The sequence below is a fragment of the Spermophilus citellus genome (genome assembly GCF_964194105.1).
Source record: "Spermophilus citellus genome assembly, chromosome: 18".
Classification (NCBI taxonomy): Eukaryota; Metazoa; Chordata; class Mammalia; order Rodentia; family Sciuridae; genus Spermophilus; species Spermophilus citellus.
In genome coordinates, this window is record NC_138200.1 from 58192943 (window position 1) to 58210244 (window position 17302).

Here is a 17302-nt window from a genome sequence, read left to right on the forward strand (position 1 = left end):
ATCTTTTGCAATCTCAAAAACACCCTGTAGCCAGGTGTGGTGGCGCATGTCTGTATCCCAGCAGCTCAGGAGGCTGAGGCAGGAGGATTGAAAGTTCAAAGCCAGCCTCAGCAACTTAGTAAGGCCTTAAGTAACTCATTGAGACTCTGTGTCTAAATAAAATATAAAAAAGGGCTAGGGATGTGGCTCAGTGGTTAAGTGCCCCTGGATTTGCTCCCCAGGCATACAGAGGCTAATGTCAACACAACTCTGACCAAAAAACTACTCTCTCCACCAAAAAAACCCTGTAATTCCTTCATTTCTAGGTCATAAAATTGGCATATTCTTTTTTTTTTTTTTTTTTTTGAGATGGGGGTTTCACCTTGTTGCTGAGGCTAGTCTTAAACTTTTGGTCCTCCTGTCTCAGCCTCCTAAGTAGCTGGGATAATAGGCATATGCCACCATGCCTGGAGCAGGCATATTCTACTTCTTCATTCTCCTTCATTTATTTTATTTTATTTTTTTAGTATCAGGGATTGAACTTAGGGGCACTCACCCACTGAGCCACATCCCCAGCCCTATTTTGTATTTTATTTAGAGATGACAGGGTCTCACTGAGTTGTTTAGCACCTCACTTTTGCTGGAAGTGGCTTTGAACTTGCAATCCTGCCTCAGCCTCCTGAGCGGCTGGGATTACAGGCGTGTGCCACCACACCCGGCCATTCTCCTTCATTTAAAACTCTTGTGGTATAGATCTAAAAGGGAATAAAGGTATGCAGGAGAAAAAATGGGGCACCAAAATATGTGGTAAACAGAAAAGTTTCCAGGACAAAACAATAAAGTGATACTATTTGACAGGTGAAACTAGACTCCTTCGGACTAGAAAATGACCCTCAAGATGCATGGGCCTCTGGTAGGAAGACAAGGCCGCCTGTGTAGGACATTGTGGAGTATTCCACTGCTTTAATCCCCCCCTCTGACCTATTTAAATAGGATGGACATAAACAAGTGTTGAGAGCCACAGCCGAAAGGGCCCCAGCAAACTTCCAGCTGCCAGCTGATGATTGGCTCACAGCGGCCCCAGCAAACTTCTAGCTGCCAACTGATTGGCTCCTCTGCGGAGATGCTCATTGGGCTGTTTCCCCCGCCCTTTCAGACCACGGAGCTGCTCATTGGGGGACTTTTTTTGGCTCCGCCCATGCGATCCAGCCAATCTGCCTCAAGAGCAGGAGGAGTGGGGGAGGTTGAGAGGCTTGTGGGAAGCCGGTGGTGGCAGTTGGGCTCTGAGGGTTTTCCTGAAGAGCTGTGTGGTGCGGTGTGTGTGTGTTCTAAAGAAAAAAAAAAGTCCCCCAGTGAGCAGCTCCGTGGTCTGAAAGGGCAGGGAAACAGCCCAATGAGCATCACCGCAGAGGAGCCAATCAGTTGGCAGCTAGAAGTTTGCTGGCAGCTGGAAGTTTGCTGGGGCCCCTTCGGCTGTGGGTCTCAACAAACAAGCTTCAAGGAAGGTAAGTTTATTTCAAATTCAACACAAAATAATGACTTACTCATTCTTGCCTTCTTAAGCTAATACGTTGAAACACACAAAACTATTCTTTAGATCCAAAATGATCAAATATCAGCAATTTCAAAAGATTTACCCTAATAATGATTACACATCATCCATTAAAATGTGTTTCCCCTCCCCAGGGCCTCTGAGGGTCTTAAGATGTTCTATTACATGCTTAAGATCTGTGAACTTTTCTATATAATATTTTATACATCAGAATAAAAATTTCCTGTGAGATTATAATCATAGCAACCTCCCATTTTAAATGGTCACTACTTAAAATAAAACTTAAATACCACTATGTCAAACAAGGGTACTATAATGGCCCATCTTCTGTGGAGAAGCTGCACAGCACGAACTCCCCCAAACTGAAATATCATGTTCCATCCTCTATCCCCAGCAGATACTATCTGCTAGTTTGCAGATGCTTTGGTCCCTCTTTATGATAGTGGTGGAGTAAAAAGGGCCAGAGCATTGTAAACAGTAATGTAGGCTTTACCACTACTTCTGCAGGAGGAGAGGTCCCATCTGGGAACAGAGGCTTTCAACACTATCACAAAGTCAAAAGTGCTAGTCACTCTACTCTGCCCAATCCCAATGCAAACATGGTAACACATGGCATAAACTGAGAGGAATTCAGAATCGCCCTGACTAAAAGGTCTCCTCGACCTGGCCCTGATGTCAAAAAAAATTCTCACCTAAGGACTGGTGGGTATAGCTCAGTGGGAGAGTGCTTGCTTTGCATGTAGGAGGCTGGGTTTGATCCCTAGCACTACAAAAATAAATAAGAGTCACATTTATTTAACCATGAGTTTATATGGCTTGTATGGCAATAAAATGTCTCGTTCTAAGCAATTTATCAAATCATCTATCCAATTACATGCTAACTTGTAAAAAAAGAGCTAAGAATTTTTAATGTAAAGAGCTGGGGGAAGACATAGTTTGGAAGATGTTCCAGGGAAGTCTGTGCCAGCCAGGAGCTGTGTGGAAGGGGACTGTAGAAAGCTGGACAGGAGGCAACAGAAAGTCATTTTCCCTATTTAACTGAGTGGTTTACCTAAGACTGGTCAGATCAGTTGCTGCCATTTGTTTCAGTCACAAGTAACCCTGAGACTAGTTAAAGGCAGAGCTGGTCAGGCTAGCAGTACAAGACAACAGTGGACAGTATCCTGCAACTGGAGTGAAGGCACTTCTAATATGTGATAGAAATTCATTTGTTTTTATATTTAAAATCATTAAATTTTTTTTAAAAAGCAAATTTTAGTTAGAGACAATTCACTATTTCTCATTTTAGTGGGGGAAAACAACAAAGAATTCCTAAGCGCTGAGTTTATGTAGTAGCTCAGTGATAACTCTTTACCAAATCATGTCATCAACTAAAGCCTGTCATGCCAGATTCTCAATCTGACAACCCCAAAAGAGTTCTTTTAATCAATTATTCCAAATCTCTGCCACCATTCTCTCCACTGTTGTTACCCAAGGTTCTTGCCAGCACAAGAAGAACTGCTTTCAGGACAGTGAGTTCCTTAAGAACTCCAGAACATAAGGATAAGATCAGGTGGATTTTGTATAAACCAATGTATCCCATTGGGAACTTAAATGTATTTTTAGCAGAAGAACCTTTTAGAGATGAACTTTAAAACTCTTACAACTGTGAAATTCCCACTATGTCAGATTCCAAGCCTTCAGAACATCCCTTAATCTGTTGACAAACATCAGAATACCAACAAAGACCGGAAGCTTAATTATTCTAACTGAAATAATAGGGATCAACTCAATGATTGGGAAATCCAAGGACTGGGTTAAATAGGGAGTGAAGAACACGGACTGTAAGTACATTGGCCCCTCCCTCCACCTTACAGTCAACGGAAAGGAGCAAAGCAATGGCCTTTGAACAAACTATGAGAGTGACAGCTATAAAGGGACTACTATCTTAGCTGCGGTGGGCAGGCAAACAGAACAATCCAGGAGAAGGGGAAGAAACAAAGGCCATGGCTCTGGCACTTACCCGCTCCTTGTAGTAGAAGGAGCTGATGGAAACCTGCTCTTTCTCGCTGCGTGTAGGGCTCCCGCTATATAAGCGAAGGTTCCCAGGGGCCTCGGTGCGGATCTTCATTGGTGCAATCAAGCCAGTATGATAAGCAGACAAGGCAGAGAGAGATCTGCAGTTGACAATGAGAATTATCTACATTGGCTGTTTTTTTTTCCCCATATTTGTAAGTAGTGCTATGCACAGCACTTGCTGAAACCAAGAGGAAAAGACGTGGGAAGAAAAAGGAAAATTCCAAAAAAACAAAAGAACCAAGCAAAACTTTTAGAGCTGAAAATGCTTTATCTGCACAAGCACAGGATACTCCCATGATTGTATACACAAAAAACTCAAAGCTTTAAATAACTAGAACTAATTAGTAAATTTAGATTCAAGATCAATTTATTAAAAATATACTGTATTTCCATATACTAGAAACATCTAGAAAATAAACAATTTTTAAAATTTTACTTACAATAGCATCAAAACACAACAAATACCTAGGAACAAACCTAGTTTTTAAAAAATGTGCATTAGAAATGTGAAGCATCAGGCATCACAATACCAGACCTTAAACTACAGAGCAATAGTAACAAAAATGGCATGGTACTGGCACCAAAACAGACATGAAGACCAATGGTACAGAATAGAGAACACAGAGACAAACCCACATAAATATGGTTATCTCATACTAGACAAAGGTGCCAAAAACATACATTGGAGAAAAGATAGCCTCTTCAACAAACTGAAAATCCATATGCAGCAAAATGAAATTAAACTTCTATGTCTCACCTTGCACAAAATTCAACTCAAAGTGGATCAAGGACCTAGGAATTAGACTAGAAACCCTGCTCCTAACAGAAGAAAAAATAGTCCCAAATCTTCATCATGTCAGATTAGGCCCCAACTTCCTTAACAAGACTCCTAAAGCACAAGAAGTAAAATTAAGAATCAATAAATGGGATGGATTCAAACTAAAAAGCTTCTTTCCAGCAAAAGAAACAATCAATGATGTGAAAATCAGTGATGTGAAGAGACAGCCTACAGAGAGAACACCTTTACCACACACACATCGATAGAGCACTAATCTCCAGGATATATAAAGAACTCAGAAGACTTAATACCAAAAATCAAACAATCCAATCAATAAATAGGCTAAGGAACTGAACAGACACTCTCAGAAGAAAATATACAAGTGATCAACAAATATATGAAAAAGCATTCAATATCTTTAGTAATTAGAGAAATGCAAATAAAAACTACTCTAAGATTTCATCTCACTCCAGTGAGAATGTCAGTTATCAAGAATACAAGCAATAATAAGTGTTGGTGAGAATGTGGGGAAAAAGGGACACTCATACATTGCTGGTGGGACTGCAAATTGGTGCAACCGCTTCGGAAAGCAATGTGGGGATTCCTCAGAAAACTTTGAATCCAACTTCCATTTGACCCAGCTATCCCACTCCTTGGTCTATACCCAAAGGACTTAAAATCAGCATACTATAGTTACACAGCCACACCAATGTTTATAGCAGCTGAATTCACAATAGCTAAACTGTGGAACCAACCTAGATGCCCATCAATAGATGAATGGATAAAGAAACTGATGTATATATACACAATGGAATATTATTCAGCATTAAAAGAGAATAAAATCATGGCATTTGCAGGTAAATGGATGGAGTTGGAGAATATCATGCTCAACGAAGTAAGCCAATCCCAGAAAACTAAAGGTCGAATGTTTTCTCTGATTAATGGATACTGATCTATAATTGAGGGTGGGGGGCTTGGGAAGAATGGAGGAACTTTGGACTGGGCAAAGGGGAGGGTGAGGATGGGTTATGAGGGTAGGAAAGATGGTGGAATGAGATGGAAATCATTATCCTAGGTATATGTATGACTACATGAATGGTACATCTCTACACCATGAACAACCAGAGAATTGAAATGTTGTGTTCCATTTGTGTATGATGAATTGAAATGCACTCTGCTGTAATATGCACCTAAGTAGAACAAATAAAAAATAATAATTTTTTAAAAAGATGTCAGTTTTCTCTAAACTCATCTAAAGAGTTAATACAATCCCAATCAAAATATAAGCAAGGTTCTGTTGTTGTTTTTTAAGAAACTAAGCTAATGTTATAATTTTGTGAAAATGTAGGAAGACCTATAATAACCAACAAAAAAACTAAACAAGAATAATAAACTTGGAGGACTCTTGCCATCGGGTGTGAAGACTCTACACAAAGCTACATCATGAGTATAGTATTAGCATAAGGAGAGACAAAGCGACCACTGAAGGAAAAGACAGTCCAAAAACTGACCACAGATAGGTTGTCCGTTGATTTTCACCAAAGGTATCAATACCAATTCAATAAAGAAAGCTTTACACAGGTAGTGCCAGAACAACCACTTCTCTCTACTGAACAAAACAAAACTTTGACCCTTACCCATCATCCACACCAAAAAAATGAGAGATGGATCACAGATATTAAATAAGGAATTTAAAACTGTAAACTTTTCAAAAGAAAACAAGAGAAGGATATTTTTGTGACCTTAGGGTAGGGAAAGATTTTTTTGATGAAACACAAAAATCACTAACAAAGTAAAAAAGTAATAACCTGGGCATCATCGAAATAGAACACTGCTATTCTTTGAAAACCATTAAGGAAGGAGAAAGACAAGCCACAGAGGAAAAAAATCAATAAACACTTCCAGCAAAGGATCTGCAACCAAAATAGACAAGCACCACAAATAAATAAGAAATACAGTCAAGGGGAAAAGTGCGTGATACCTGAAGAGGCACCTGGCAAGAGAAGATGGTTAGTAAGTACATAAACGCTGCTCGGCATCATTAGTTGTCATCATGGAAATGTAAATTAAAACCAGGAGGTAATATTTCATGCCCATCACAACCACTGAAGTTGAAGAGATTAGCAATGCAAAGTTTTAGAGAGATGGTAGAGCAATAAGCGCTCTGAACATCACTAATGTGAGGGCAAAATGACACAACCACTGTGCACCAACTTTCTGGTAATTTCTAATAAAATTAAACATACACCTATCTTATGATCAGCAATTCCACTCCTTGAGCATAGAAACTAATACTTGTGTTCATAAAAAAGACAGTACATAATGGCCCCAAACTGGAAATACTCCAAATGTTCAAGAATAGGGGAACAACCTATATCATGTTCATAAAATCCAATTACTGACAGAGGCAACCACGTGGGTCAATTTTAGTATCACTAAGTCAAGCAACGTAAGCTGGCCATAAAACAGTTCAGCAGTTCACAGTGCATGTCTACCTCAATAACCTTTAGGAACAGACAAAACTCAACTATGATGATAGAAGCCAGGACAGTGGTTTCCTCTGGGCAATGAGAAACTGAGAAAAGGAATTGGGAATTTGAGGGGCAAGGACAATGCTTCACATCTTAATGTGGGTACTGATAATTATATTTCAATAAAGTACTGCTGGCTGAAAATGTTCCTATAGAACATGTGATCCAAAGTCCGGGTACAGATCTTCACTGTGTCCCTCTGAAAGGAGGTCACTTTTCTGGTCTAACCTTTCCAATATGGAATCTAATGTAAGGCAAGTTCCCTGGTTACTTAACCTCCAGTTCTTATGAGTCAAGAAGATCTCATCTGCCTGGATTAGTGTGGAGCCTGGCACTTTCCCAGTTCAGCAGAGGCATCTGTTCACACACTGCTTCGTGATTCTTCCTAACTGTGCTGAGCTAACGATACTGTGTGTTCTGCGTTACCCTGGTCACTGCTCTGCAGAACCAGAAGTCTACTGTATGATCTTAAAGTTTAAAAAAACATTGGTCACAACAGGAAACATAGTCTGAGCACTCCCCATGTACTGGCAGTGTTTTCAAAGGCCTTAAAGGGACTTGCTAGTTTAGGTTCCAGAGGAAAGTGCTATCAGCATCTCCACAGGACTGCTGAAGAAACTAAAACAGTCTAGATAAGCTGCCTGAGCTCAGTGAACCACACAGGGATCCCCCTAGTTCATGGAAAAAGAAAGGAAGGGCTTTCAAACTTGAACCTAAAGCTTCTGCATTGTTTTGAGTTTTCCCAACATACTCCTTATATAATTTATTAAATTACATGTATTTTGATAATGTTAGACATGGTGTATCAGTGTTGTGGAACTACAGATGATCTTTATGTTGTTTTTTTTTTTTTTTCAGTTTAACAGTAAATCAAATACCAAAAATTTTAATATAATAATAAAGTAATAACAATAGGGAAAACATATATTAACAAAGGATTTGCCTTGTTTCGGCAATAGTTTTCATGAAGCTGCCCCTTCATGTAGTTTGGCAACCTTATAGCAGAAATCTCAGCTTTTCTGCATTTAATGAACCACCATCTTTCTTGAATGAATCTTACAATGGGAGTTTACTGAAGAACTAAAACAAACTGTCCAAAGCCAGAGTCAGTGGTCCTTCCCATATTTCTGCCCACGTCTGGCCCCCTGGATATAGACGCAAAAGCATCTTCTAGACTCACCTGGGAGTGGGTTCTGTTGGAGACACTGCTCGATGCATTGTCATGGGCCTTGTGAAATACACCAGGTAACCTGACAAAGGAGACAGCACATGCGCACGTCAGTGGGAAGTGCCAAGACAGGACTGGGCAATCTGTTTTTCTGTCTCAATATACCTGAGGGATAAGACAGATTTTTAAAAATTGCAAAGGCTAATGCTACAGTGACTCTGCATAGGCCCAAAGGTGAGAGTCTCCAGGATCTAGGACGGATGGGATATATGTGGACTGGATCAAGTCGCCACAGATGCTTTACGTTCCCTATAGGGGACTTATCCTCTGTTAAGAATCAGGGCTGTATGGGCTGGGGATGTGGCTCAAGCAGTAGCGCGCTCGCCTGGCATGCGTGCGGCCCGGGTTCGATCCTCAGCACCACATACCAACAAAGATGTTGTGTACGCCGAGAACTAAAAAATAAATATTAAAAATTCTCTCTCTCACTCTCTCTCCTCTCTCACTCTCTCTTTAAAAAAAAAAAAAAAGAATCAGGGCTCTAAACTAGACTCAAATCCAAGTTCATCAGAATGAAACAAATGAAGACTCCAATTCTGGTGGGATATACTCACAGAAACTAATGTGGCCTCATAATATAAAATACTACTACAAAGAAGTTCTGAGTTCTTAGGAAATGAAAACAAAGAAGCCTTTTCTAAGGCAGATGTTCATATAGAATACATGACACTCTTGGCTGTATTCCCTTGAAATCTAGAATCAGCAAGTCACAGAGACCAACCTGCTCCACAGAACCTGGCCCCAGAAGTCCTAGGAAAGGGAATATTGGCATCCTGGTATGACCCATAGGCCGTGGTCACCCGCGCAAAAGTTGGCAAAGGTGGTGTGACGGAGTTTGGGAGCGCAAATGGGTTGCTAGAAGCACTGTCTTCTTGGTTCTGAAATTTAAAAATCAACAAACTAAAAACCACAGCCTGTCTTAGAGCTGAGTTACAAAACAGGGGTATGACATTAGAAAGTCAGGGAGCCCAGGATTTTAGGAGAAGATATGAAACAAGACACCAAAGCCTAGGTCGATACACAATTTCATGTTTCCCACCACAAAAGACTCAAGGCAGGAGACGAGCTGGCGCAGGCAGGGCTCCAAACAGCTCTGGTTGCGTTTCACTTTTTGCAGGGAAGTGTCCTTCAGGATCTAGAAAAGGCCCAGAACACAGTCAAGAAGAGCATCCCATTTCTCCCGCTTGGCTTTACTCTACAAAGTGGGCAGAAGCATGATGGTTGCAGGACTGAGGCATGGTTAGGTCTAAGGTTTCCAGGGCAATGCACTGATCTTCCACAGCCCTAAAGGAGAAGGACTGGATCCTGAACCTCCTAGGGAAGCCTTTCCTTGGCCCAGGAGGCCGGCCACACACACTGGTTCTAGCATGAAAATAGCTATTTTTTCTTTCTAGTAAATTCAGGCTCTTTGATCTCTCTTGACCCCACCTCCTTCATGAGAAATCTCAGCACCTTGGAAGTGATACCCACTGGGCTGGACTAAAAATGGCTCTGAGAAAAAGAGCCAGGGGGGAACAGATTTCTCCTCAGCAGAAATTATAATGTGTTTTTATTTTTTTGTTCTTTAAAGTGATAAATCCTACTATTTTAAGATGCATGCCACAGATGTGAACTGACACCCACAATGAAGACAAGCCTATGAACTAGACCCATTGTCCCTACCACCTGAAATGTGCCTCGTCCAAACTCAGAGGCACTGTAAAACTCACAGTGAATGTTGGTACAGAAAAAAGTGTAAAATATCCCAATAAGTTGATGTTGATTATACGTTGATATAATAATATTTTGGATGTGCTATATTAGATTAAAATATTATTAAAATTAATCCACTGCTTCTTTTAGTTTTTCTTGTGTGGCTACTGGAAAATTTTGAAATTACATGTGGCTTGCATTAACACTGCTATTAGCATTGAATTAGACCTTTAAATTTGACACTTCTCATTTTAAGCCTATCATTTTATACTGACACACATATATATACATATACGTATATGTATATACGTATATGTATATATATGTGTGTCAGTATAAAATGATATATGTATATGTATATATTTATGTACTTTTTTTGTCCAAACTAGGCAATGAAATATTCAGAATCCAAGTTTAAAATGACAAATACCACAAAATCTGAATAATTAGCATTTCAGAGATCTTTAAGCCACTTAAAAAACGTCTGATTACATATGATACCACAATAGGATGGAACTATAAAATGCATATGATCCAAAATGGGTAAAGATAAGCAATGTTCCGGTCAGCGTGGGCTTATGAGGACACTTCAGTTCCTTTACTTGTCACACTGCTCAAACTGAGGAATGTTTGCCATCACCTGACTCCTAGCACTTTCTGAGAGGTTCTGCCTGATTAGATCTCACTGACACATAGAGTTGAAGACCAACTGCCAGGCTGTGCCACCTGCAACCACATACCGCTGTCCTTCACACACCTTGCCTGTGCAGCTAGACAGTTTATCTCCAAGCTAACCCTGGTTCCTTCTATGGGATGGAAAATATTTTAATCTATACACATTATTTTAATTAATATTTTAATCTATACACATTATTTTCTGATTATCAAATATCTTTTAGCTTCAGAATGTCTTGCCTATTTCTAGATAAACAGAACTCCAGGGTTCTTAACCTAAGATTAGTGCATAGCTTTAGTGATCTCTGTGAGATTACATGCAATTCATATCCTAGTATTCAATATTTCTGAAGTTATATGCAAAATCTGTGCAAATTATTCTGAAGAAGGATCTATTGTCTTCATTAGACATCCAAAGGACATCCATGATTCAGAAAAGATTAAAAATCACTGCTCCAGGGACTGGGGTTGTAGCCCAGTGGTAGAACACTTGCTCAGCACATATGAGGCAATGGATCTGAGCCTCAGCACCACATAAAATAAATAAATAAAATAAAAATACTGTGTTCATCTACAACTAAAAATATTTTTTAAAAAATCACTGCTCTAACATTGTCTACACAAAGTGATAGGCCAGTGTGTTGCTAATACCACAGCATGCAGGGGACAGACGGCTTCCAAATCTTTGAGTTCCACTTAACTTCACTACTCAGCAGACACTGATGCACACAGCAGAGCTCTTGTCTTACAAAAGCAAAGAAAATTTGGGAACCCAGATCCCCACCTTTAGCAGCTTAGCTTTCATGGTCGATGTGATGGTTGTGGGGTTAATAAACTGGAAGGAAGGGGCGGCATTGTTGGGGTACTGAGCTGGGAACTTCACCAGCATCTTGACACGGTGGCTGCTGCAGTGCGCGGACACCGTGCAGCTCCTATCTGCAGCGTCCATCTGCAAGACACAGACCCACAACTTCTTAGCAGGCAAACTGCAAGGTTTTCAGATGTAAATGAACATTTATTTTTATTTCTTTATTTCTTTTTTTTCTGCGGTGTGGGGATCAAACCCAGGGCCCTACACAAGCTAACCAGGCTCTCTTCCTACTACTGAGCTATACCCCCAGCAAGATGCAGTTAGATGTAAATAAGCTACCTGAATGTTCCACATTCCTGATAAAGGGAGACAGTCCACAAAGACAAATGAGTTTGGAAACAACCTGTTTTCAAAATAGATTTTAAAATCTTAGTACTGCCTTAATGAATTCAAAGTATTTTTACTTAAAAAGCTTCAACCCAAAGCTTTGAGGTTAACTAAAGCTTGTTGGATTTACTTTGAGATGAGAAAATAAAGCAGGAAGAAGTTAAAATGAATAACCTGATTCAACATAGAAAGCACTCTGACCTGGGCATGATGACCACACCTGTAATCCCTGCTACTCAGGAGGCTAAGGCAGGAGAATTGCAAGTTCATGACCAGCCTGGGCAACTTAGTGAGGCCTTGTCTCAAAATAAAAATAAAAAGGGCTGGGGATGTTGCTCAGTGGCAGAGTGCCTCAGTGGTAGGGTTCAATCCCCAGTATCACAAAACAAAACAAAACAGTATTTCTTAGAAAATCCATAGACATAGAGCAGATGAATGGCTGCCAGGGCAGGAGAGATGGCCAATGGAGGTAACCGCTAATGGTTACAGGAAGTTTTTTTCAGGATGATGAAAATATTCTGGAAATAGACAGTGGTGAAAGGTTGCACAACTTTGTGACTACACTAAAAACCACTAATCGCATACTTTAAAAAGGCAAATTGTGTGATATGTGAATTATATCTCAATAATTTTTAAGACGTACTCCTGAGGAAAAGTACCAAGACCTCCTTTTTAAACCAGATCACTAGGTTAGCCACACTGTTCTTCACTGGGCCAGAGGGAGTATATGAGTGGAGTTGATGGGGATGGCCAATTAATCAAAACATGCTTTAGATCTGTTGATTTCTTGTGCTGCCAACTAAAGAAGGCAGCCGGAAAGCAGTGAAAAGAGCCAAATACATGGGAAATCTGGAGTTGGATTCCAACATTATATCTTCCACCAAATAGCTGCTGACCTTGGACAAATCATTCATCTCTGGTGTCTTGATTTCCTCATTTGTAAAGTGAGGTAAAACCACTCATTACAGAATGGTTTTAAAGGTCAAGTGAGATAATTATGTAACAACACATCTTTCTGCCTACAGTTAACTAAATCTGGGCAAAAGAAAAACCAATCAAGCTTTAAAACTGCTTCTTGGATACTCAGTTCTCTGAAGCAAAGAGTTTCAATATCTGTCTAAAAGGAAAAGGGTAAACTGGTCCAAGTGCTAAGTAGTGAAGAGGTTTGCGTGGCCCTTTTACTCTGAATGTAAATCACCAAGGAAAGGACCAGCTTGTAAGAGAAGGGAATACAGCACAGCACAGCACTGCACAAAGGGCTGGGAGAGTCAGGAGGTTTGGCTTCCAAGGTCAGCTGTGCCCTTAACTTCCCAGTGACTCCTGGAGCAAGCACCCATGTATAGTAAAAGGAGGTACTGGACCAACAGAGGAGGTGCTAAGGTACATGACTTCTGCTCATTTTAGGAGAAAAGAACAGGATCAGAAAAAGAGTTTGTATTTGTGAAATACCTATATCTTTAGAAAACCCAGAAATTAAGCAAGGAGTAGAGAGTTTTAACTGTAAGAACAGAAAAGCTATTTGCCAGCTAAAATCATAGTCAAAATAGTTCCCACCCCCACAAACATCCATCAGCAAGCACGAGGCACTGTTCAGTAAGCTACAACTTACCTCTACATTGACATTCCGGATTTGCACGTTGATCAAGGAGAACTCCTGTTGTAGAGTCTGAGGCAGACCCAGCTGATCTGACTTCCTCTCTTCCAGGAGACTGCTAGGGGGATCTTCCTTAACCACTGGCAGAAAAGATGGTCAATGTTGGAAAATATTTTTGATGAGTAGGTTCTGGAGTATTTACTGTACAATTTGTGGTCCCTCCCCTAAGACATCAGTCTGAACATTACCTTCTTCCTCTCCATGGCTTGAGTTATGCTGGTGATCTGAATCTTGAGTGTGCAGGGTCTTCTCTGGTTCTGGCAGAAGAGAAATGCTCTCAATGAACTCATCAACACCATCTAATATGTCATTGGCACAGAGCTGCAACAAAGGGTAGAAGATGAGGGATCAAAGGATCAGTGGAAATGATCAGTCTGCCTGGCTAAGAGCTCTGATTTAAAAATGGGACTCATACAGGATAGATGTGTCAGCCAAGAACTGGTAGAATCAAAATAGTTTGTGACCATCACCAACTCCCCCTGGTTAAATACACAGGATAACACCCTATTATTCTACTCCAGACATTCAGAGTTTATGAAAGGCTCAGAGAAAATTAAATTCCAATAATGGAGTTATTCAACTAATCCATAATGATAACCTCAAAGCATCTGAGCAAATGACACCTTTTGGAGAAAATAGGTTGAAAAGGCAATAATGTGATGGGACCAGGCCAAAATGCTTAACAATGATTTTATTCTAAGCAATATTACAAAATTTCCATTAGTTCTATGCAAAGTGGTGTTCCAAGTGCATGGAGTATGCAATACCAGTCAGGCACATTTCTTCCCACCAAAGGATTAAGCCACTGAAGGAGGAAAAGAGAGCCCCATGACAAGGCAGAATTGAATTGAGTCACAAGAGCAATTCATGCCAGTTACCACTGTGGTTTATGTAACAAACAAATATCACGTTTGGAAAAGACTGGAAATAGCTTCATAGAAAAGGTTGTGTTGATGGAAGAAAGGACTCTGAATGTCCGCAGAGAACAAGGGTAGGCTTTTTAGCCCATTAAAGACAACGAAATGAAGCCAATGGCCACTTGCTCAGTGTGTACCCACCCTATCTTGTACTAGGACAAGAGGAAAAAAATACTGACAGGCTCTTCAGCCTCAAAGTGCTAAACACTTTAGTTCTTAAAGACCTCAAAGCCAGTATGGCATGTATAAACCATTCAGCCAATAAGTCATGTGTGTGAGGTGTATATCATGTATCCTCTACCTCCACAAATACTGGAAGAAACTTCTGCTGTTGTTAACTTTCTAGTTTATCCAGCTATACACCTCCACAAAAGCACTGAATACATACCCTTTGCATCTGGTAATCCACTCGCCACATTCTCAAAGTCTGATCCCGGGACCATGTAACCAGTTGGTAGTCCTTGGAACCTAGAAATCACCAAATAAAAATCATAAACTAGGCATGGTGACACATGTTTATAATCCCAGTGACTTGGGAGGCTGAGGCAAAAGGATCACAAGTTTAAAACTAGCCTTAGCAACTTAGCAAGGCCCTAAGTAACTTAGTGAGACCCTGTATCAAAATTAAAAAAATAAAAAGGGCTGGGGATGTGACTCAGTGGTTAAGCACCTCTGGGTTCAATCCCTGATACCCCCCCCCAAAAAAAAAGAATCCTAAAAATACTTCTGAATTTGACATCTGTTTTCTTATAGGTCACAATAGAATGAAATTCATTCATAGGTATATAATACAAATAAATATTTACTACACATTTCCTCTACACCAGGCACTATTTAGGCAGCAGAACAATAGCATGAGTAAAATAAACTCTATCATTAGAGATCTCACATTACAACCATGGAAAAAGTAAATAAATATGTAATAAAATGGTAGTGCTAACTGCATAAAAAAGAAAACACAGAATAAGAGGACAGAGAGAGATTTATTTTTAGAGAGGCCTCCCTAAGGAAGTCCCATTTCAGCAGACACTTAAATGAAGTGAAATAATAACGGGCAAGTTAGCAGTTGGAGATGATGCTGAGATTTAATGTCACACTAAACTTTCACCTCTGCAAGTATTCTTCCTTTTATATTATAGGCCCCGTGGGAGCTGGGGGTGAATATAGTTTTTGTAAAAATTGATTGTTTTAAATGCATGATAACATCTTACTATTCAAAAGAATTTTTTTGGTAAAGTGACACATCTCTTAAAAAAATGAATAATCAATTTTTAATTTTCTTAATTGACTGAATCAGATTTTCACATATCAAGTCTGGTCCAAAAGAAATTATTCCAAAAAGGTTCAGGGTCCTTTTTGAAAGATCAGAACACTCAGGGTAACTATGCAGCATTTAGAATCTCCTCCATGGCTAACTAAAGACAGCAAAGAATCCAGAAATAATTTCATCTAGTTCTCTCACTTTATGGATGGAGAAACTGAAGCACGGTATGTCCAAGGTAATAGGGTGGATGAGCAATAAAACATGGCTCAATTCTCTTCCTTGTAAGTTCCTTTTCTGTGCCACTCCCTTCAACCAAAAACTCATTCCCCTAGTACATCTAACAAGATAGCAACTATTCTGAACTTCTGTGGAGTTCCACCATCTAGTTTCATGTTGATGGTTATCAATTTTCTGACCCGACAACTAGCCTCTCTGCATGCTCCTGACTAAGGAAAAGATAAGCCAAAGTGCTCTGTAAACCCAGCTCTTCTATCTGTACCTTCTACCCCATTCCCACCCCGCTGCCAAAAGGTCCTGCTAGCTCACTGACTTCCTTTCTCGCATCTTCTCCCTGACTTCAAAGAGAGAGGCAAGAGGCTCCACCAGCAAGCTCATTTCACTCTTTGCCTTTGAAGGTAGCAAAACTGGTTCCTGCTGCCTGTTTATGGCACCTCAAGATCTGGCTCCCCTACTCAAACTGCTTTGGCATTCCCCTCTTAATGATCACACGACTTCCTTTTCATTGAACTAAAATGCTTTTCTCCTACTCTGCATTTTGACCCTTCAGCAATACCCACAGTCAATGCCTACCACTTCCTCCAGGATGCATCCTTTGCCCTTGGCCACAACATCTGATTCTCTTCCTACCTCTTTTTTTTTTTTTTTGAAGGGAGGAGATAATTTTTTTTATACCTTTGTTTTATTTATTCATTTTTATGTGGTGCTGAGGATCAAACTCAGGGCCTTGCACGTGCTAGGCAAGCCCGCTGAGCCACAACTCCAGCCCTTCCTACCTCTTTGAGAGATCCTTCCTCCCAGAGAAAATCAAAATCAAAGCATGAGGTGATTCAATAAAAAGTGACTAAGAAGATAGCAGTAGAAATAAATCAGAGCAATATTAGATTGGGAAGGAAGTAAATATAAAAACACATTAAAGGATAATAAATTTAGAAAAGGTTCAAAAAGAGGCAAACCTAAACTATTCTTAGGAATTCATAAATAGGTGATAAAACCATAAAGGAAAAAATAGAAATTGCTATCCTAAATATCAAGATGAGAGGAACATGATCAGGAAGACTCTGGGATCCTGGCAATGTTCTTTCTTGACTGTGATGGAATTTACACGGGTTTTCACTTCATAACTATTAAATTGTTCATGTTCAATGTAATTTTCTAGATTTCACAATAAAAACGAACTTTATAAAAACCCCTATAATTATAACGGAAATTTCAGTAATAGTTAGAAGGTTCCCACCACTTAAAGATGACATAGATAACTAAAAATGGGTTGTTAAAAACTATTTATTTGAATCCAAAACTACAGTCAACCCTTCCTGACAGATTATAGGGTGATTACATCATCTATTTCCTATGGCAAAATGCAAGAGATTTAAGTCAAAAGCCATGCACACAATTGGTGGGGTAAAGATCAGGAAGCATGACGTTTCTGGAAGCAACAGAGATTTTGGAGATTTTGGAGAAAAGAATTAAGAAAGTTAAGAGGATGATGAAGAGTCTCTCTAAAAAAATATTCTCGGGGGGGCTGGGGTCATGGCT

The 17302-nt window shown here is 39.9% G+C and overlaps 1 protein-coding gene across 9 annotated transcripts in view; it reads right to left on the bottom strand.

Moving 5' to 3' along the window:
• The window catches only part of WDR59 (WD repeat domain 59), a 78252-nt gene that overhangs the window by 20700 nt on the left and 40250 nt on the right, over window positions 1-17302 (bottom strand). For 7 of the 9 annotated variants that reach the window (XM_081273373.1, XM_081273371.1, XM_081273378.1 and 4 more), the window contains 8 exons: window positions 14651-14730; window positions 13534-13666; window positions 13301-13425; window positions 11278-11442; window positions 9166-9261; window positions 8848-9004; window positions 8079-8148; window positions 3534-3687 (listed from right to left, as the gene is read on the bottom strand). In XM_081273373.1, the coding sequence (XP_081129499.1) occupies window positions 3534-3687; window positions 8079-8148; window positions 8848-9004; window positions 9166-9261; window positions 11278-11442; window positions 13301-13425; window positions 13534-13666; window positions 14651-14730 (980 nt within the window). Of the gene's footprint in view, window positions 1-3533; window positions 3688-3730; window positions 3768-8078; window positions 8149-8847; window positions 9005-9165; window positions 9262-11277; window positions 11443-13300; window positions 13426-13533; window positions 13667-14650; window positions 14731-17302 lie in introns of those variants that run through there. The other 2 variants (XM_081273377.1, XR_014019575.1) reach the window with 2 other exon arrangements.